This window comes from Trematomus bernacchii, unplaced genomic scaffold (assembly GCF_902827165.1).
Source record: "Trematomus bernacchii unplaced genomic scaffold, fTreBer1.1, whole genome shotgun sequence".
NCBI classification, from domain to species: Eukaryota; Metazoa; Chordata; class Actinopteri; order Perciformes; family Nototheniidae; genus Trematomus; species Trematomus bernacchii.
The window spans coordinates 475,814-497,294 of NW_022987645.1; the positions used below are offsets into that span (position 1 = coordinate 475,814).

The window sequence follows — 21,481 nt, forward strand, 5'->3', positions numbered from 1 at the left end:
TATGTATGTATGTATGTATATATATTTTCATATTAGGCATTTTAATGCCTCCATAAACAATTTAAGCATTCGAGACTGAGGACTATGTACAACAACTTTAAAACAATGGCACTAGCAATACTGTGGTGAGACAACGTACATGTTTTTTTGACAGTTTATTCGTAGAGGAATTTTGCTCTTCTCTCCTTCTGGGTGGCAAACCTCTCAATGACCTTATTATTAAAGTGAGGAATGTCCCTGACAAATTTCTTCTCCATGGAGAGCATAGCCAGAGCATTGAGGCGATCCTGTGACATGGTGTTTCTCAGGAAGGTCTTGATCCTCTTCAAAGTAGAGAAGCACCTCTCAGATTCAGCTGTTGTCATGGGTGTGGTGATGAGGATCCTGAGAAGACTGACAGTCTCTGAAAGTGCTCTGAAGGTTGTTCTCCATGAAAAACGTTTACAGCCTTCAATCAATCAATCAATCAATCAATCAATCAATTATGTATACAGCCCAATATCACAAATGTTACATTTGTCTCAGTGGACTTCACAGTTTGTACAGAATATCAGTATGACAATACGACACCCTCTGTCCTTAGACCCTCACATCGTACAAGGAAAGACTTCCAGAGAAACCCCACAGTTTAAAGGAACATGGGAGAAACCTCAGGGAGAGCAACAGAGGAGGGATCCCTCTCCCAGGACGGACAGACGTGCAATAGATGCCGTGTGTAAATCAAAAACATAATACATTTACAGCATAGCTAGACCAAATATTTGGAAATGCATGTGTCTATAAAAAGAAGATGAATCCACGAGGATGTCAACAATCCTGTGGGAGCCCTCAGGGAAGTAGTATGATGAGAGTCAGGCAGGACCACAGTGACAGGTTCAGCCATGACTTGAAATCCAGGACTCAGATCAGGACTCAGGATCAGCCACAACTCAGGATCCCAGCGTAGATAGACACCAAAAAGAAATGTGGGGGAAGCTGGGTTATTGGGAACATGAGAGTACACAGGTACAGACAGACAGAAGGAAGAAGTAAGGTGTCCCCCGACAGTCTAAGCCTATAGCAGCAAAACTAGGGGCTGAATCTAATCAGCCCTAACTATAAGCTTTATCAAAAAGGAAGGTCTTAAGCGCACTCTTAAAAACGGATAGGCTGTCTGCCGCCCGAACACAAACTGGAAGCTGATTCCACAAAAGTGGAGCTTGATAAGAAAAGGCTCTGGCTCCCATTGTACTTTTAAAAACTCTAGGAACAACCAACAACCCTGCATTCTTGGAACACAATGCCCTAGTAGGACAGTACTTGGAACTCGCTGTTATCGTAGATGAGGGACAGTTCCGTTTTGAGCTTGGCCTTGTTCAACATGGGGTATTCCTGCACTGTCGTTCCAAGTGCTCCATCAGGGAACTTCACACTGTGTTGTTGGAACAACTCTCCATGCTGATGAGGTGCTTGGTGAAGGAGCACCGCTCCTTGGCGTGCATCAGGATGGTATCACATACCTGTAAAATATATATCATTATCTAAAATTGCAATAAAGCTGTGAAAGTGATGCTGAACACATAACTATTTCCAAGTCAAATATATGACTACTAAGGTTTTAACACCATTACTCCTAATTGTACTTCACAGCATGTTTCCTTCTCCTGATCTTTAACTCTCTTTTGGTTTCCACAACAAAACAAGGTTTACATTGGCTTTCAATAAATAAACCACATATTTTCTGTTGCATGTGAGGATGCCTTATCCTTTTTGTGACTGCTCTGACATAAACCTGGAATCTACAAAAATAGTAAACAAAAATATGAATGCCAATATATAAATTGCAGACTGCCTGCTGCATCATTCGACCATTGATGTAATATGCCATCCTGTGTGCAGTTTAGGTTTTATTTTGGCTACATACCACAAGCACTGAAAAATATTCTAGGGCAAACACTGCCAGATCACAATTTACGTCTGTAGCCAGCCTCTGTTCTCCTGCTCCCAGCGTCCTCCTCTCTCGATGGGCTCCTGCGGCTGGTCAGATGCACTGTCCGCACTCAGAGAGGAAATGGAGGCCCTGGTCCAAAACATATCAAGTTTAGGTTGCTGACTTGCCATCAAACTCATTAATGTGCAATTATATTCATTAGCCGCGTTCACACCGGAGTACTTTTCACCGTACTTTTCGCGTTTAGTTCCGTTAGTACCCCTTACGTCGCGTTCACACCAAAAAGAGCACTTCATCTCGGGAACTTTTACCCCCATTTTCAGTGCCCGATGAGAGATCGTACTTTCCTGGGGAAAAAAGTGCCCCAGTGCTGATTGGCTGGGCGAATTGCAAACCACGCCCCGTACAACTGTGAAAATGTTGTGTAGAGCCGCCATTGTTTTTCAATGGCTGGCCCATCAAGCTGGGTCGCCGGTAAGGCAGTCCATTCGTCCCTGTACTCATCATTACTTTCACAAAGGTTATGTAATATGCAACATGCTGCCACCTGGATTTTGATCTTGTCCATCTTGCAGTCGTTTCTTTTCATCAAGCACCGCCACCTGCCCTTCAGTCTGCCAAAAGCGTTCTCCACCACCACTCGTGCTCGGCTTGTTTTGTTATTGTACGCAAGTTGCTCAGGCTGCATTAACTCAGTTACAAAGCTGTATAACATGAGCACAAACAGCACAACTTCAGTCGACTCCATCTCCATCATGTCTGAGGTCGGAAGGTAAACAACAGACGCCTAATGTACAGCGAGTGGGTGGGCGTCGCAGTATACGCGGGAAGTTTTTCTTCTTCTCTTGTTTTGTAGCGGATTGCAAACAACTTTAAGGTGCATACCGCCACCTACTGTACTCGCCGTGAAGTGGTTTGTGGCCTGCCAGTAAAGCCAAAGCAGAAGAAGAAGAAGTGACGTCAGCGGCTCATTTGCGTAATCTTCCCTCAGGGAAAAGTACTCCGGTGTGAACGCGATCTGTACTAAGTGCCCTGGGGTAAAAAGCGCCGGGGCTCTGAGTGCCGGAACTAAGTACAGGAAAGTACTTGGTGTGAACGCGGCTATTGTGTGCGCAATATACTCATTGTTGTTTACAGTACATGTATATCATTAACTTTAAACTATTTATTTTTTACTTTTGTCAGTTATGAATCAATAACAACTAGGCCTCCTCCAGAAATGGACCTGGTGGACCCTGAATAAGCCTGTTATTACCAACTCTGTTTATTAACTACTTTACCTGCATTATTATCCAAATCTGAGTGTCTTCTCTTTCCTTTTTAAATACTAAATCAAATATAATTGTGATGTGATACATGATATTCATTCACTTTGATGACATGGCACATTTAGACTGTTGGAAGTGAGGAACTGATTTTTTCTAAAAGCTTTGTCTGCCAAAATATAGTTATTTACCTGCTCGTTTGCATGCTGTCTGTGAACTTCTCGACTAATGAAGACGGGGTCAATGTCCACGTGTGGCATGATCTGGTGGAACAATGCCAGGACAGAACAGAAAGCCTCGTCTTCAAGCATCCTCACAAAGCCACCAGCCTCTCTGACAGTTACAGGATCAAAGTTCACAGAGTCCTCCCTGATAGTCTGTAAACACTTTAGGAGGTCATCCTTTTGCTCATACTGGGGGTGTTTCTCAATCGTGAGTAAAGCTGCTTCAGAGCCACTATTTCAAGCATACTACGTCATCGAGTGCCGCCGAAGTACTGTTCCAATCTCTAGCATACTTGGAAATCTACCGAGCCCGGCGTACTCCGTTTGGAGAAATATCGAGGCTGCACATGAGTAGACTCTGCGGTCTTAAAATCCCCACAATGCTTTGCGCACGGACCAATTTCCCCAAATTTGTGGCGGAAGATGTAAGAGGCGGGGCCTCTCATATGACGCACACTTGCTAGCGTGTTCCACTCTTCGTTTTCCGAATGCCAGGAAGTATTCTTGACTCGCTTCTGAAGCAAGATGCTCGGCAGACATGTGCTACCAAGCAAGCGTACTCGCGATTGAGAAACACCCACAGTGTTTACTGCGCGACTGTGGAAGTTCCACCGTGTTGTAGAAGCTCTGGGGAGTCTTTGCGCCACCACTTGGTCGAGCACTGCGGTTCGCTTGGGTGACCTGGAGAAGAAGGCAGAAAATCCACCAATGTCTGGAAAGAAGTGCAGATTCTGGGGATGTGTGATGTTGCCTGCTGCATTATGAGGTTCAGCTGATGCGCATAGCAGTGCACGTAGTGTGCATTCCCGTAGACATCCATTACCGTGCTCTGGTGTTCTCATGCTTCCTCACTTTCTCAGACAGGTGCTTCATATCCCTCACTCCAGTTGTTGTCCATGCTGCATCTGTCCCCGTTGTTTTAAAAACCAAGCAAGGAAGGCAGAATAAGGCATTAGCATGACTGCATCCAGCCAGGCTTCTGGTGTACCAGCTACGAGAGAAGCCTCGCACATACGGCTTCCATTTGCCACTTGCCTGCTGTTTGATAGCAATATCAGGTTGATCTGCTCTTTCACCGGAAGCTTGTCCGCCAAACGTCTTCTCTCAAACATAACAGTCATACAAAACACATTTTTATTTTGTTTTGCTGCGATTCTTCTTTCTGTCTCTTTTCATGCACCACATATACTAAAGCAAATTCCTCGTAAATGTAAACACACCTTGTAAATATGACCGATTCTGAATCTGATAAATATGTGTTTTCTGTTTCCTGCAGACGTCCAGCAGCTGGTGGTGGTTAAAGAAGAGGTTCCCCCTGAGCAGCAGGAGTGGAGGTCCAGTCTGGACCAGGAGGACCCAGAGCCCCCCCCACACATTAAAGAGGAACAGGAGGAACACTGGAGCAGTCAGGAGGGAGAGCAGCTTCAAGGGCTGGAGGAGGCTGATATCACCAAGTCCACATTCACTCCTGTCCCTGTGAAGAGTGAAGATGATGAAGAGGAACCTCAGTCCTCTCAGCTTCATCAAAGACAAACTGAACACCTGGAAACAGAAGCTGATGGAGAGGACTGTGGAGGACCAGAACCAGCCAGGAACTCAGATCCAGAGAGACATTTACAACCTGAGACTGAGGACAACCCTGGAGACTCTTCTGAAGACAGTGCTGATTGGAAGGAGACCAGAGAACCAGGATCAAACTCTCAAGTAAATAAAGAAGACCCTGTCAGTGATTCAAGACGTAGTGCAGGAGAGAAACGATTCAGCTGCTCAGTCTGTGAGAAAACATTTGCACGGAAAGGATCTTTACATCGACACATGAGAAACCACACAGGAGAGAAACCATTCAGCTGCTCAGTCTGTGAGAAATCTTTTGCAGTGAAAGGATCTTTACATCGACACATGAGAATACACACAGGAAAGAAACCATTCAGCTGCTCAGTCTGTGAGAAATCTTTTGCACAGAAAGGATCTTTACATCGACACATGAGAATACACACAGGAAAGAAATCATTCAGCTGCTCAGTCTGTGAGAAATCTTTTAAACAAATAGGACAATTAAATGAACACACGAAAATCCATACAGGAGAGAAACCACTCAGCTGCTCAGTCTGTGAGAGATATTTTGCAGGGAGAGGAAATTTAAATCGGCACATGGCAATACACACAGGAGAGAAACCGTTCAGCTGCTCAGTCTGTGAGAAAACATTCCCACGGAAAGAATCTTTACATCGACACATGAGAAACCACACAGGAGAGAAACCATTCGGCTGCTCAGTCTGTAATAAATCTTTTACACATAGGGGAAGTTTAAAGTGCCACATGAGAATACACACAGGAGAGAAACCATTCAGCTGCTCAGTCTGTAAGAAATATTTTACACAAAAGAGACAGTTAAGGACACACAGAAGAATCCACACAGGAGAGAAACCATACAGATGTAGTGTCTGTGACAAAAGATTCACCTGGAGTTGTCAGGTCAAAATCCATAAGTGTGTTGGTCGTCAGTCCTCACAGCTTCATCAAACTCAGACTGAGGAGAACAGAGAGGCAGAGCCTCCAGCCAGCAGCTCAGCTGAACACCTGGAAACAGAAGCTTATGGAGAGGACTCTGGGGGACCAGAACCAGCCTGGAACTCAGATCCAGAGAGACATTTACAACCAGAGACTGAGGACAACCCTGGAGACTCTTCTGAACCTGACATTTTCCAAGTCAAATCTTATTTGGCAGACTGGAAGCCAGTGTAATGATCTCAGAACCGGACTGATGTGATCCACTTTTCTAGTGTCAGTGAGAACTCGAGCAGCAGCGTTCTGAATCAGCTGCAGCTTTCTGATAGATTTTTTAGTGAGCTCTGTGAAGACACTATTGCAGTAGTCGAGTCTACTGAAAATAAAAGCATGGACAAGTTTTTCTAAATCCTGTTGCGACATTAGTCTTTTAATCCTTGATATATTCTTCAGCTGGTAGTATGCAGACCTAATAGCTGTTGTAATGTGACTGTTAAAATGCAGGTCCATACACTACACCCAGATTTCTTGCTTTGTGAGTTACTTTGTAGTCTGCCGACTGAAGCTCTGTGATTACTTTTAATCGGTCCTTCTTTGCTTCAAAAACAATGATCTCAGTTTTTTGTTTGTTCAATTGGAGAAAGTTCTGAGTCATCCAGTCAGTGATGTGCTCAATGCACTTGCTCAGTGTTCTAATCGGAGAGTAGTCTCCCGGTGTAATTTTAAAATAAATCTGGGTGTCGTCTGCATAGATGTGATAGCTTAGATCGCTCTTTTTAATAATTTCAGCCAGAGGTAGCATATACATATTAAAAAGCAAAGGTCCTAAGATGGAGCCTTGAGGAACCCCGCATGACATATTCATCACGGTTGATTTGTAATTGCCTATTGAGACAACGTTTGTTCTGTCCTTTAAGTAGGAACTAAACCAGTTTAGAGCTGTTGCTGAAACTCCCACCCAGTTTTCTAGACGGTCTAGCAATATGTTGTGGTCAACAATATCAAAGGCAGCGCTGAGATCTAATAATACTAACACTGATATTATGCCACTGTCTGTGTTTAAATTAATGTCATTTAAGACCTGAACAAGTGAAGTCTCAGTGCTGTGGTTAGGCGAAAGCCAGACTGAAACACATCAAAACCGTTAGTTAGAAACATGAAATTACTCAACTGTTGAAAAACAGCTTTTTCAATCAATTTGCTTAAAAAGGGAAGGTTTGATATTGGCCTGTAGTTATTCATTATGGTTGCGTCTAGGTTATGCTTTTTTAGGAGCGGTTTAATTATTGCAGTTTTCAGGGCCTGTGGAAATACACCTGATTGAAGAGACTTGTTTACTATAGGCGCGTTCACACCAAGTACTTTTCCTACAATAGTTCATGAGAACTTTAGTTCATGAGAACTCTTTTAGTTCTGATGAACTAAAGCAGATCGCGTTCACAGCAAAATGAGTTCCTGGGGGTGGATTAGGCAAATGAACCGCTGACGTCACTTCTTCTTCTTCTGCTTTGGGTTTACTGGCAGGCCGCAAACAACTTCACGGCGAGTACAGTAGGTGGCGGTATGCACCTTAAAGTTGCAATCCGCCAAAAAACCGAGAGAAGAAGAAGAAGAAAAACTTCCCGCGTATACTGCCACGCCCACCTGCTGTATATATAGGCGTCTGTTTACCTTCCGACCTCAGACATGAGCTTCGTCTGAGTCATTTAAGCAAACACAAATACAGATCGTCGACCAGTCAAATGCAATAGCAATGCTGATTCGGAGGCGAAGGCGGTTAAGAAGGATTGACAAAAGGATTGGACGATGACATGCACGCGCTATGGATTGCGTACCCTGTGTGAAATGAATAAACTGTGCCAGGTGTGTCGTATGCACAATAAATAGGCTCAGCAGTTAACACACTTTTATTATATATCCTCCTGAGAGCAACTGCATCCGTCTGCCATGAACCCTACAGAAACCTACGTGCATTGTAATACACGTTTCGGCTGCATTCAATATTACATATCTGCCGTAGTTAACTCTATTTATAGAGCCCTGATGACTAGACTTCTAGACAAACAGGAACTGCCGCCAAAACTGAAAACTTGACGCAATTAAACAACATCTTACATTTCTTTTCACACAATACGTCTCCTTGCAGTATCAACACTAATTCGGCTGACTTTTATATTTGATCCAATTGGTAGATAGGCTGTATTTACACCATAACGGTGCACAGCTGATAGAAAGGGACACCTACTTGTTAAAGCACGTTATTGCATTTTATAATTTTATTATTATTATTATTGTTTTCAGTTTTGGCGGCAGTTTCTGTTTGTCTAGAAGTGTTCTCATCAGGGCTCTATAAATAGAGTTAACTACGGCAGATATGTAATATTTAATGGGGATGGACGGTCACATTGCCTTTAACAGCCTCCGACACAAACGAATGCCGTGCTTCCATGAGCGTCAAATCCCGCCGCAGATGGGAATACATTGCAACCAGTTGAAAGCTATTTGCGTCTGTTTATGAAGCTGAAGGAGCCTAGGAGCGTCCCAACTGCACGCCTCGGGACCCTGACCAAGCGTCGCTCCTGGACGTTTATGGAGTGAGAGTGTGTTGCCCTATGAGCCCACTGTGCTCTGATTGGTCAGCTTGCCCACTCTGTTCTGATGAGTTTTCGTCGTAATTCTGAGAAACAAAGTCAGAATGTTGAGATTTTCTTAAAAATTCAGCATTTTAGAAAAAGTCAACATTTTGGGAAAAAGTCAGAATTTGGAGAATTATTATTGTAGAGATTCTATGTATTGTCGAGAGGAAGGGGAGGCACACGAGACCCAACAATGCAGACGAGCTGAAGGCCGCTAGTGAAACAACCTGGGCTTCATCACACCTCAGCAGTGCCACAGACTGATAGTCTCCATGCCACGCCGCATTGATGCAGTTATTCATGCTAAAGGAGGTCCAACCAAGTACTGACAGCAGGAACATTAACATACTTTTCAGAAGGACAGCATTTCTATATTAAAAAATCTCTTTTGTATTGGTCTAATGTATTATTAAAATGTTCTGGGATGCTGAATTTTGGCTTTCATTTAATCATCAAGATTAAAACAAATAAACGCTGGAAATAATTCACTTTGTGTGTGATGAATCTATGTGATGTATACGTTTCAACTTTATAAATTGAATTGCTGATATTAACTCACTTTTCCATGATATTCAATTTATTGAGATGCACCTGTATGAGTCCAAGTACAGGTTTAGCAAGGCGGTGAGAGATGCTAAACGACTACTCTGAGAAACTCCAACACCAGTTCTCAGCTAACGACTCTGCAGACAGGTCACAAACTGTAAGGCTAAGGCCTCACACTCCGTGAACGGCCGACGCCTTGCTAAGCGGCAGTGAAACTACGTTTTAGACCGGCGACAGTACTAACTCACCTGTTGTCCTGAAACTCTCCAGGGCATCTGGAAAAAATGTGCAATTGACACACTATTAAAACAATAGGCACGCATTTAAAATAAGTAATAGATAAAGGCTGCAAAGTTAAAGAAGGTGCTCTCTGTGTTGCATGGCTATATATAATTGGGAAAAGAGTGCCACATCATCCCTCAACATTGAGATCTGCCCTGCCTGCTTGGTCTTGGTCCTGGGCATCTAAAGAGAGGCAGTGAGTTATTTTTGATGGGCTCATGAATGGAGTGTGTGCAGTCCCTGATCACTGTCTTATGGTACTTGTTGTACTGATCTCTGCCCACTGATTCCACTTTACGGACTGTGTTAACAACAGACTCGTCAATGATATTCTGTGTGTCCAGCATTAGAAGATCGGGGGTATCATCTAGGAACGGATTGCTCATCCCACTGATAGTGTGCACCTGAGCTAGTGCTTGCTCTTTGAATGTCTTCTGTGTAGACGTTCCTTCTTCATCACTTTTAACTTTTATCCATGTATTTTTTCTTTTAATGTTTATTTTATTATCTTTTCTTTTTAATGACTGATTTTAAATGCCATTTTTAAAATGTCTTCCATTTTTATAAAGCACTTTGAATTACCTTGTGTTGAAAGGTGCTATATAAATAAACTTGCCTTGCCTTGCCTTGCCTTGCCTTCATGGTGGTGTTGTTTAATGCCTTTTTCTAAAATATACTCCTGCTCAAACTCTTTTAGGAATCGTGCTTGTTCAGGCCCTGCGATCATCCACTTTTTGAAGGCTGAGGGGTTCTTGGTGAGTCCCACAGCACCCCCAGAAACCTTGACCAGATCATTATACTGCTCATGAGCCTGGTCTATCGGTATGCTTCAGAATCTGTTTGTGGTTTTGGGAACAACCCAATGACCATGTTCTTCAAATTCCTTGTGAATGGACATGGATGTGGACAGGAATCCATCGGGCATAGTTCTAGTGATCAAGGGCAAAGAACCATGGGACGAGGGCCTTCAGTGACTCCACATAGAGGGGGAAATCTTGTTCTCTGTGGGCCCGCACAAATATCAGACCCAGAATTTCCATGTTGAGGATGGTATCCCAGTAGTGGAATGTTGGACTCTTGGTGATCATATCTTGTCTCCAAGCTTCTTTGGTCACCATCAGGGTTTGTACGGTCATTGAAAACCTGGAAAAGTCATGGAAATTGAAAATGCAAATTCCAGGCCCTGGAAAAGTTATGGAAAACAATATTTTTCCCAAAGTTTTGGAAAAGTCATGGAAATGTAACTAAAGTTGCGTCAAATATAATTTACATTTTATCTAATCGCCTAAATAATCTGCGGTCGCGAGCTATTATGTGCCATCATGACACGCATGGTGTTATTTTGTAATATATGAAGCGCGAGCTGTGTGCTCGAGTCTTCCTGCCTGTCGGGCCGGCTGAACTCTGCTGCTCCGGGATGAGGGTCAGCTACATTATCTACAGTGCGTTCGTTAACAGTAACTCTGCAGAGTCACTGTGGCACAGACTGCACCACTGGTGAATTTTTCGATCAGCTTGAGTGAATGCTCAATCCAACATCTCTCTTTCATAAGTGCTCTACCCAGGTGTCCCTCAAAAGCTTTAATCTGATTGGGTGTCTGGGGAACAGCCACATTGGCCTTCTTGAGTACAACCGCCAGCACAGTGGTGAAGTTGTCAGACAACCGATGATTCTTCGTTTCTGGTGATGGCATGTGTTTCCCATCCTGGAAGTGTCCCACGTTGGACTTGGAGGTGAACTGAAAGAGACTGATGCCTGTGCCATGGAAGGAGTCTTTAGCTGTGGTACTTGATGGGTTATGATCAAGGTTGTCTAGGGCGCTCACGGTGGAGAGCCCTTTACGTAGCTGAGCAGGACACACAACAGCATTCTTCGCAATGTTCTCACAGGTAGCAGTAGCCAGTTAATTCTCCATTTCGACAACCCGATCATAGCTTACACTGATGCCCAACTCATACAGCTGTCCAATCAATTTCTTTGACCTTGTCTGCATGTGCACACTGAGTCCCATGTAAAGGGGCAAGGGTGGTTTATAATCCAGTGAATGTCGAGATTTGCCAGTTAGGGCCCTCTTCTTACAGTTAAACAGGATGGTCTGTGAGACAGTAAGGCAGGCCTGGGAGTCAGCAGAGCGCTGATCATTAAGGTCGGCTCCAACCAGTATCATGGTCACCAGGTACTTTAGATGGGGATGGAGTTCTGCTGGCATTCAGAGGGGAATGATGCATTACATTTGAACTCATTGGTGTCAAATATAACACCCCGCATAATTTTGGCAGCCTAGGCCAGAATCAGTGCATCCTCTTCATAGTCCAACTTCAAAGCCTGCTCAAGCATTTAAAACATTCACTCCATCACTCTGCTCCTGTGCTTGAGGAAAGAACTTTAGGATTTGTTCCTTGAAGCGAACCTTGTTGATTTGCTTGCGGATCCCAAGATTGAGAAGGCCGTTTTCATACAGTTCACGCAGGGATGAAAACTTGTAGTAGAATTGACCACTTTCGACACCATTTTCCAAATTGGTGAGGAGCTCTATAAAGGCTCTGGCTTGGATTTTCTGCTCATGTTTCTGACTGTGAGAGCAGTCTTGGCATTGTCTCATTAGTGAACGATGTTTGATTTCAAAGTCCAGCCAAGCAAGCCAGGTGATATTTTGCCTCCAGTGCAATGAGGTCGCCACCCCCAATTCTGGTCAATAATTCATTTTCTTGCAGGTCTTTGGCCATAACCCTGACATTGTTATCTGCCCTAAGAGTCATGAACTCATGAAGATGTCCATCAGAGTTTTTGCAAAATATGCATGTGCTCTTATCCAGGGGCTTGCGTTGTTGGGGTCGGTTCTCATCTGCAGCTGCAGGGGTATCAGAAGATCCAGCTCTCTCCCTCTTCCGTGCTCTTTCCAGTTTGTTCAGATTTAATTTTGTGTGTCAAGATTCATGCCACTTTGCTCAATGCCTAATGATCGAAGTGTTTCAGTGGTAGGCTGTTGGCATACAATACACAATGCCCAATCCATTATGTGCACAAGACTTCAGTCAAAGACTGCTGCCACTGCAACATAAACAAATATTAGTCTATATATATATACTGTGCTGGACAGGCACGGATATCCCATGATAACTTAGAGATACAGTTACCAATTTTTTCTGATTTCACTCATTTCACAATTTCATGGACTCATCATCATCCCCATATCATTATTAACACTACACATAGTGAGAATAGCATGCTAAACAAAAATAAACACCTGATCAATATACTGTAACGAGCAAGCCAGCTAGCTAGTTAGGAAGCACCTGTGTCAGTGGCAGTGGGTAGAGATGAAAAGGGAGTCGGAATTTAGAAAATATATTTGTTCAATCTCAGTAATGTATCCATTGAAATTGGGTCCTAATGAAGGGGTCTACAATGAGCCAAATTGAATTGATATATTGCCTGAATGGACCAAATAATTAAATATTGGCAAACAATAGTCACATTATGATATTCTCAATAGCTTTAATGCATTCCCTGACCCAGAAAATGTATATTTTGACACCAAGATCGACCTTCTAAGTGGCTTGGAAGCCGAGATATTGGCACTTATAGCTTTTGCATGGCGGCTCATCTTGGATATCCAAGATGGCCGCCATCTTGATGAGGAGCCACTTCATCAACATGGCGGATTTAAAGCTATGGTGATGTAGAACACATGGAAAAAATGTGGTGCTTTGTTGATGTTCATCAATGTCCCTCTTCAAATAAACGATTAAATGAAATGAAATAAATAGCAACATCCAAATAGCAGCACCTTCACCTCTAAAACTACAATACATGTTAATAAAAGCACCGAATAGCAGTCAAAGAGGAACGGGCCTGCGTGTTACTAAGATAACATAAGATGAGATAAGAAGTACTTTATTCATCCCAATTAGGGGAATGTTTGCGTGGCAGCATAAAAAGACAAGACATTGTACATTAGAGAAATGAAAAGACTAGAAATAAACAATCCAACATGTAAATAATACATGCACTTGTTTTGCTGGATAAACTTGTCCTCAAAATATAAATAAAGTTGTATGAAAAGAGGATTACAAATATTATTTTAAATATCAAATAGTTGGCGAGCCCCCCCCCTCAAATGGCATTTTCCATGTGTCCTTTCTTCTTGGTGACCAACTTCCATGTGAAACAACATCATTTTATTTGTTATTTTATTTATTTACTGACTTCATTGCTTTATTTCTATTTGTATAAATATTTAGAGAGATTAAAACAATATATATCCTCCTCTGCTGCCACCTTCAGGATAGCTAGAGTAACATCAGCTCTACTGAACAGCCTCTATCTATCTATCTATCTATCTATCTATCTATCTATCTATCTATCTATCTATCTATCTATCTATCTATCTATCTATCTATCTATCTATCTATCTATCTTATAATAGCAGGGTGATGCAGAGTGGGGTCTCCTATCCCTTTAAGAGAGAGAGGGAGGTGTGGCGCGTGCATGTGGCGCATGCATGTGTAGAGCGAGCGTAGTTTGTCTCCGGAAGAGAGCGGGAGTAGCAGCAGTGATCAGTCTGTCTCCAGTTAGCTGAATAACAAAGTCCTGAGGAAACACAGCGGCCTCCCAAGGAACAGCCTGCCTGTCTGCCTCATTTCAGAGTGGGTTATTGAAGCCGAAGCCTGGTGCTTCAGTCCGGGAAGACTGCAGAGAGTCCTCCCCTGTATTCCTCCACTACGGTCTGGGAGCAGCATCTATCTCCACTGTTGCTGTAACCATGTTAATGTCCCTCTGTGGGACCAATAAAGGACTTCTGATTCTGCGGACAGACAGAAGAGAGGGGGGGGAGGGGCGGGTTGGGCCTTCTTCTTTTCCCGAAGAGTCCTCTTCCTCGTAGCCCACCGTATCCCAGGATGCAATGCGCGCCAGTGACGAGGAAACAAAGAAAATGTCGGTCCGGTCTCAGAGAGAAAGCAGCACGTGAGGAGTAACTGATAAACGTGAGTATTGGGTTTAACTTACTTTAATAACTGCTTGTGAGTATTGGGTGTTTTGTTCTCGTTCTGTATGTACAATCAATACTCCAGACTACGACGTGCTATATTCAACGTTTATTGTTATACCGGAGACGTAGACATTCATGTCTGGTAGGAAGGTGAACTATGAGGTGTGATTAGTGCCAAAGACTGAACTAACTGAGCAGCCAATCGTGTTGATATTCGCCTACCATGCCGCAAACTATGCCGCGAGAGAAGTAACGTGACACTCGTCGCCACCCCTCTCGCCTGAGAAGCTACGTGACGTCTGCGTCTGAAGTTACTTTACTTAGTTATCACCAAATAACCCAGTAATGTTACAGCTACCTAGTTGCTGTTCAAGCTAGACTCTATATTTCAATATAGTTTTGGTATTAAAATAATGTTACACCTCTTGTATGCCCTGAACGCCAAAACAACCACAGACAACAATATATATTTTTAATTATCAAAATGATAACAAAGGCTGAAAAAACAGGAGAAGCCTGTCTTCCCTTGGTCTCCAGGAGAAAACGCCACTGCATATCACCACGTTTTCATAGTTTTGTGTGTGAAATAGATCGCTGCAGTGAACACGACTTTATTTATTTGCTTATGGTTTATTTGATATGGAGCGATGCAGTATAGAGAGGCGAAGTCCCTCCCCTTCCGGTGGACCTCCATGGGACCTTATTTCGGAAAAATTATGTATTGAAGTCAATGGAGAGAGAAAGATTATCTTTCGATCCCGTTTGAATTGTGCCACGAATTACACATATGATGTTTGTCAATTTAAAAGATAATTTTGCAAGTTAAAAAAAAAAAAAAAGTGTCGTAAAACTGTGAAGTAACACATTTGTTTGTGTGAAACGCTCAATGAACTACATCTCTGGTCAACAACACACGTCACCAAGATGGCCGTCACTACTGTCTTGTCAACAAAACGATTGACTACCCTCACTATCACCACAATGAAACACGTCCAGAAGAATGTCATGCAAAGCTGCCTGCCTGCCTTCCTTTGATTCTCTCTGAACTGCCTGGTCTTTTTAATGTTTAATGTCAACCATTTGTGCAGATAGCATGAAGTGCAAAAGATCGCCGATGCTAGCGTTAGCATTTCTCCCCCGGTCTTAAAGTGTGTATTATAGAATGACCACACCGGTGACAGTACTCTTCAAAGGGTTCACGAAATATGAGTACTACTCTTACTGTTTAACATTTTGGGTTACTTAATGTTACTTCATGTTAAGGCTACTAGCTAGGTAGCTAACTTGATCCAGACACTCCTGGTCCTTTCATCAGACGGGAAGCGAAAGAACGAGCAAGACCCATTGCTGGTATGATAACAACCTGGTACTAAGCACACAGGCATCTTGTTAAAGTGATCTTATCTTAGCCAGCGCCATATAGATAGATTATATCTATATGGCGCTGATCTTAGCTATCTCTTAGTGGAGGAAAACAATTGTGACATCACTTACGCGACTCTTGGATTTGTAGTCTTTCTAGTTACGTATTTTTCATAGTCTTATATTTCAACAGTTTTACGACAAACTGTGACTTTTTTGACATGGAAATTATTTTTTAAGATTGACAAACATCATATGTGTAATTCATGGCACAATTCAAACGGGATCGAAAGATACGTTTTCTCTCTCCATTGACTTCAATACATTATTTTTCCGAAATAAGGTCCCATGGGGCGGAAGTAGATGGGCGTGACTTCGCCTCTCTATACATAGAAGTTCAGAGAAGAAGCAACCCCTATATATTGTTTATTTTATGTCATTTCATTTCGCGAAGCGCTGTAGTCCACCCCCCCCCCGTTGACAATCGCCGCGAAGCGCTGTACTCCACTACTAGAATTTCTTTTCTTTATTATTCTGATTTGTACAGCATTTTAGTATAGTAGTACATTTAACGTGTCAAAAACAAAGTGACAGTAACAGACTGGAAGAAGAACAAACCAGTGTTTTTTTACATACTAGTGCTAACAAAGTAGGCATTTTCTTTGTGCAAATAAACAAGGAAATTCAATAATCAGACCCTGCAATAAAATTAAAATAAATTTCAAGTAACTCAACTCAAACTCACTAACTCACTCTCACTCATCAGACAGGATTTTTCAGGAAGATGAGCATGTCCACATTTCCAGGTAGAAGCTGGGATCTTTGGGCGTTTACAATATCCCCTGCTGTGGAAAAAACTCTCTCACTTGGTACTGATGTGACTGGGGCCTCTTTTAAAGAAACAGCCCTGTCCTGAGTGTATAATAAACAATATGGCAGTGTTTATGTTGTGTTACTACTGAAAACTGACGTTGGTTGACAGACAAAAAAATCAGTATCTTGTAGTCCTCTTGTGTGCTGGAGCGAGTCCATGGGCTAAACCATTCGTTCCCTAAGAGAGGGGGTGGCTGATTGAAGTGCTGAAGTTTGCATTCTCAATTTGGTAATAGCATGACGTTTGGTGTACTGTGAAACGTACAAGAAAAGTCAGCACATATTATATTCAACTCGTAACTAGCTGTAAGGGGCATGCCTCGTCCTAAAAAGTCCCGGCACCAGCTTACAAAGCTGCGATAGGCAAGATGCCGAAAACGCCTATAAGGGGAGGAATGGATGATATACAGTGTATATATGTATATTTACACATGTTCATTTTGTACATTTCTAAAAATAAAGTTTGATGGAAATACTTCGTATCCTTTCTTCCCTGAATTATTTGCTCCTATAACTTATCATTCATATATAGCAAACCATGATTTGATTTATCATCAAACAGTAGTAGTTTATTACAGGTAAGAATAACGTACTCTTCTATAACAACAGTTGTAGGTACAGTTCGGTTAGTTAGCGTATAAAATATACGGCTGTACCGAGGCCATTATAAGACTGATGTTCCACTCAGAGCGAGCCGAAAAAAGCACTGTTAGACATGGGCGGAGCCTCTCTGGTGGTTGACTAATCAGAACAGAGTGGCCGTGCTGACCAATCGGAGCACACTAAGCTCACAGGGAGGGGGGGGCAAGAGCTCCAACGAGCCGTTTAGTGGAGAGAGTGAATACTGCTGAATACACATACTTTACAGAGATGCTGTATGCGAAACCAATGTGAGTTTGGAAAATTGCACAGTATAAATCTATTTTAGTATACCTCAACAATGGAATTATGATCAGTGGAAATGGCCATGACATGGGACCTTTAAGACTGACATTGTTTTAATAAGAGCCGTATTTCCTGTGTGTGTTCAGCGCTCTGCTTCCACTCCCTGCAGCCTGTCAGCTCCTCTCAGAGACTGTGTTTGTTGTTTCAGATGATGCTGCTATTTTAGTTGATACAAACTTTCCTGTCGGCTCCCAGACCGTAGTCGAGGAAAACAGGGGATGACTCTCTGCAGTCTTCCAGGCCCGAAGCAACAAACTTCGGGTTCAATAACCCACTTTGAAATAAGGCAGAACGGCGAGCTCTTCTTTGGGGGCCGTTGAATTTATTAAGGTCTTTCTTACAGATCTAACTTTGAAGACACTCGACAGACCTATTTTGCTGCTGCTTCGTTCGCCTCAAAACACACACACACACACACACACACACACACACACACACACACACACACGCCACACCCCTCTCTCTCTCTCTTAAGGAGATAGCGATCTGACTCGGCATGACCCTAATATCATAGCACTTGTCATTTTACCTTGAATGCCATTGCTTTAATTTATTTAATTTATTATTCTCATTGTTCAAAGGTTTGTCTTATGACTGAAACATTTTTCCAGGTTTGAAATAAAGCACAATAATTACATTTAAGACAGTTTCCCCTTTTTTAAGAAATCGCAATTCTTGACTTGGTATCGAAACAAAAATGTTGGTATCGTGACAATACTAATGCATACAATGGCACTGTTCTAGTGGTAAACACTGAATAAACGTTCCGCCCCAACCTATCAGAAACATCGCTGTATCAGAATAATGCGCAACGTGTTTTGGGAGTAATATGGTCTGATTACATTAGCAAGCATCGCTAACACTGAGAGCTAACGCTGTACTGGAGGGAGTATGTGTGAAGAAGCCGGATATTAAAGGAACTCACCTTGTGCTAAACCCGCAAGATAGAAAGCGTTTGAGCTCCATACTGTTTCAGAAATAATGCTTGATGTGGTTTGGAACATAATCTATAGTGATGTTAAAGGTAGGGTAGGTAATTCATTGGTCATGTGCGCGTTCGTTTGTGTTGGAGGAGGGGCTCTGTGAGGAAGTCTGAAGGAAGGGGCAGATTTCTTTCGGTTGTGTACTTTCAAATTCTAGCGCACTCGAGCTGGTTTCTCCATTCTTACCTACCCTACCTTTAAGTACTGCGCCGAGGCTTCGGAGCGTGGTTCGAATAATCCAGGAAATATGTATCCTTATCCCATAATAATAAGACCATCAGAAATGGACAGAAGACTTTTGCTTGATTTAAGTTTGTGGAGTGCTGTCAAAGGGATGCTAGCTGTGACTGTCACTTCTCTTTTTTTTTTTAAACTAAAACAGTACGTCATTTTAAATATGGTTTTGTCTGTAATGCTGAGTTACATTTTGCAATCATAATTTTGCCACCCTGTGTATAATTAGATCAATTAATTTTTTTCTCATTTACTCTGTGATTAGGACAATTCTGGAGGACTGGGTCTGCTGGGGAATGAGCTTCCACCCACACAGGACCCCCCTTGGTGATATTGTCATATCATATACACAACTACGGTGTAGTTATGCTATGCAAACGTAGGTCACCGGTTCCTCAACAGTACTACTCCTGCCTATTTTCTAAGTGTTAAATGAAGGGCACAGCTAGCAGTGCCTTAATAGGAGCCCCCTCCAACTTTCTAAAACAATCACTAAAAACAGACCAACATCTCATGCAGCCAGTACATACAGAGCTAACCCTGCTAACTAACATTAGCATGAATTACTCAAACCTACATGTAGAGACTCATATCTGCAAACAGAAAAGTAGAAACTTCGCCCCCACGCTCTCCCTGTCCAAACTAAGCACTGTTACTATGATTTAGATCAGCTACAGTACTAACTCACCTGTTGTCCTGAAGCTCTCCAGGGCATCTGGAAAAAAGGTGTAATTGACAGACAATCGAGCCAACAGAAACACAGAGTGGGCGGGACTTAGCAAATCAATAGGCAAGCATTTAAAATAAGGAATGGATAAGGGCTGCAAAGTTAATGAAGTGTTACTCGTGGTTAGATTTTAAATTCTTATACTCTACAGTTTCTCTGAATATGTGTTTCCTGTTTCCTGCAGACGTCCAGCAGCTGGTGGTGGTTAAAGAAGAGGTTCCCCCTGAGCAGCAGGAGTGGAGCTCCAGTCTGGACCAGGAGGACGCAGAGCCCCCCCCACACATTAAAGAGGAACAGGAGGAACTCTGGATCAGTCAGGAGGGAGAACAGCTTCAAGGGCTGGAGGAGGCTGATATCACCAAGTCCACATTCACTCCTGTCCCTGTGAAGAGTGAAGATGATGAAGAGAAACCTCAGTCCTCTCAGCTTCATCAAAGACAAACTGAACACCTGGAAACAGAAGCTGATGGAGAGGACTGTGGAGGACCAGAACCAGCCAGGAACTCAGATCCAGAGAGACATTTACAACCAGAGACTGAGGACAACCCTGGAGACTCTTCTGAAGACACTGAAGACAGTGCTGATTGGATGGAGACCAGAGAACCACGTTCAAACTCTCAGAGAAATAAACAAGACCCTGTCAGTGATTCAAGACGTAGTGCTAGAGATAAATGCTTTAGATGCTCACAGTGCGGGAAAGAAAATTGCAGCAAGATACATCTGAATAGACCCATGAGCACCCACACAGGAGGGAAACTATTCAGCTGCTCAGTTTGTAACAATTCTTTTACACAGAAATCAAGTTTAAAGACACACATGAGAATCCACACAGGAGGGAAACCATTCAGCTGCTCAGTCTGTGACAATTCTTTTACACAGAAATCAAATTTAAAGACACACATGAGAATCCACACAGGAGAGAAACCATTCAGCTGCTCAGTCTGTGACAATTCTTTTACACTGAAAGGAAATTTAAATAGACACATGAAAATCCACACAGGAGAGAAACCATTCAGCTGCTCAGTTTGTGACAATTCTTTTACACTGAAAGGAAATTTAAAGACACACATGAAAATCCACAAAGGAGACAAACCATTCAGCTGCTCAGTCTGTAACAATTCTTTTACACAGAAAGGAGATTTAAATAGACACATGAGAATCCACAAAGGAGACAAACCATTCCATTGTAGTGTTTGTGATAAAAGATTTATCTGGGGTAATCTGGTCAAAAGCCATATGTGTGTTGGTCGTCAGTCCTCACAGCTTCATCAAACTGAGGAGAACAGAGAGGCAGAGTCTCCAGCCAGCAGCTCAGCTGAACACATGGAAACAGAAGCTGATGGAGAGGACTGTGGAGGACCAGAACCAGCCAGGAACTCAGATCCAGAGAGACATTTACAACCAGAGACTGAGGACAACAAGGATGACATTTTCTGTTCATTTTCAGGTTGGTATTAGTATGTTGTCTTCACTGGGACATGTCTCCATGCTTTAATGTTGAAAAAGCTCTTTATTTTTGTCATACTGCCTCTTTTCACCCTCTGTCTGAAACCAGAGCCCAGTCTGCTCTGAATGGTTAGCTGGCCGGCTCTGTTGTGATTGGTCGACCACTTAAAGATGTCCCGCCCCTTAGCCTATCATATACAACGTGTTGTTGTGCCCCCAGGTCAAATCAATCAGGATACTTTCCAGAGGGGAAATGTACGTCGTTACAACAGAAAAGAGCCAAAAGCAGCTTAATGTTACGTAGAAGCATGCATACAAAAGTATTAACGTTTTTCTTTTTAAAGTTCTGAGGATTTAGCAGCCAGGTATATATTGCACAGTTAGCACATAGTCTGATCGCTGCAGGAAGGAAGGACCTGCGGTATCTCTCCGTGAGACAGCGGGGGTGCAGCACTAAGCTTCTCGGACAATCTTTTGTGCCTGTAGCCATCAGGCTGCACAACCAAGGGTTAACCCTGTAACCCAT

The 21,481-nt window shown here is 42.8% G+C and overlaps 2 protein-coding genes across 2 annotated transcripts in view; both read left to right on the forward strand.

Annotated features, from left to right (window-relative positions):
* LOC117485354 (zinc finger protein 2 homolog) overlaps positions 1-21,324 on the forward strand; it is a 23,482-nt gene extending 2,158 nt beyond the window's left edge. The window contains exons 2-3 of the mRNA XM_034133866.1: positions 4,696-5,415; positions 19,691-21,324. Of these exons, the coding sequence (XP_033989757.1) occupies positions 4,696-5,415; positions 19,691-20,967 (1,997 nt within the window). The 3' untranslated portion in view covers positions 20,968-21,324. The remainder of the gene's footprint in view (positions 1-4,695; positions 5,416-19,690) is intronic.
* The window catches only part of LOC117485344, an 86,202-nt gene that overhangs the window by 29,686 nt on the left and 35,035 nt on the right, over positions 1-21,481 (forward strand). The gene's annotated exons all lie outside the window — the stretch shown is intronic.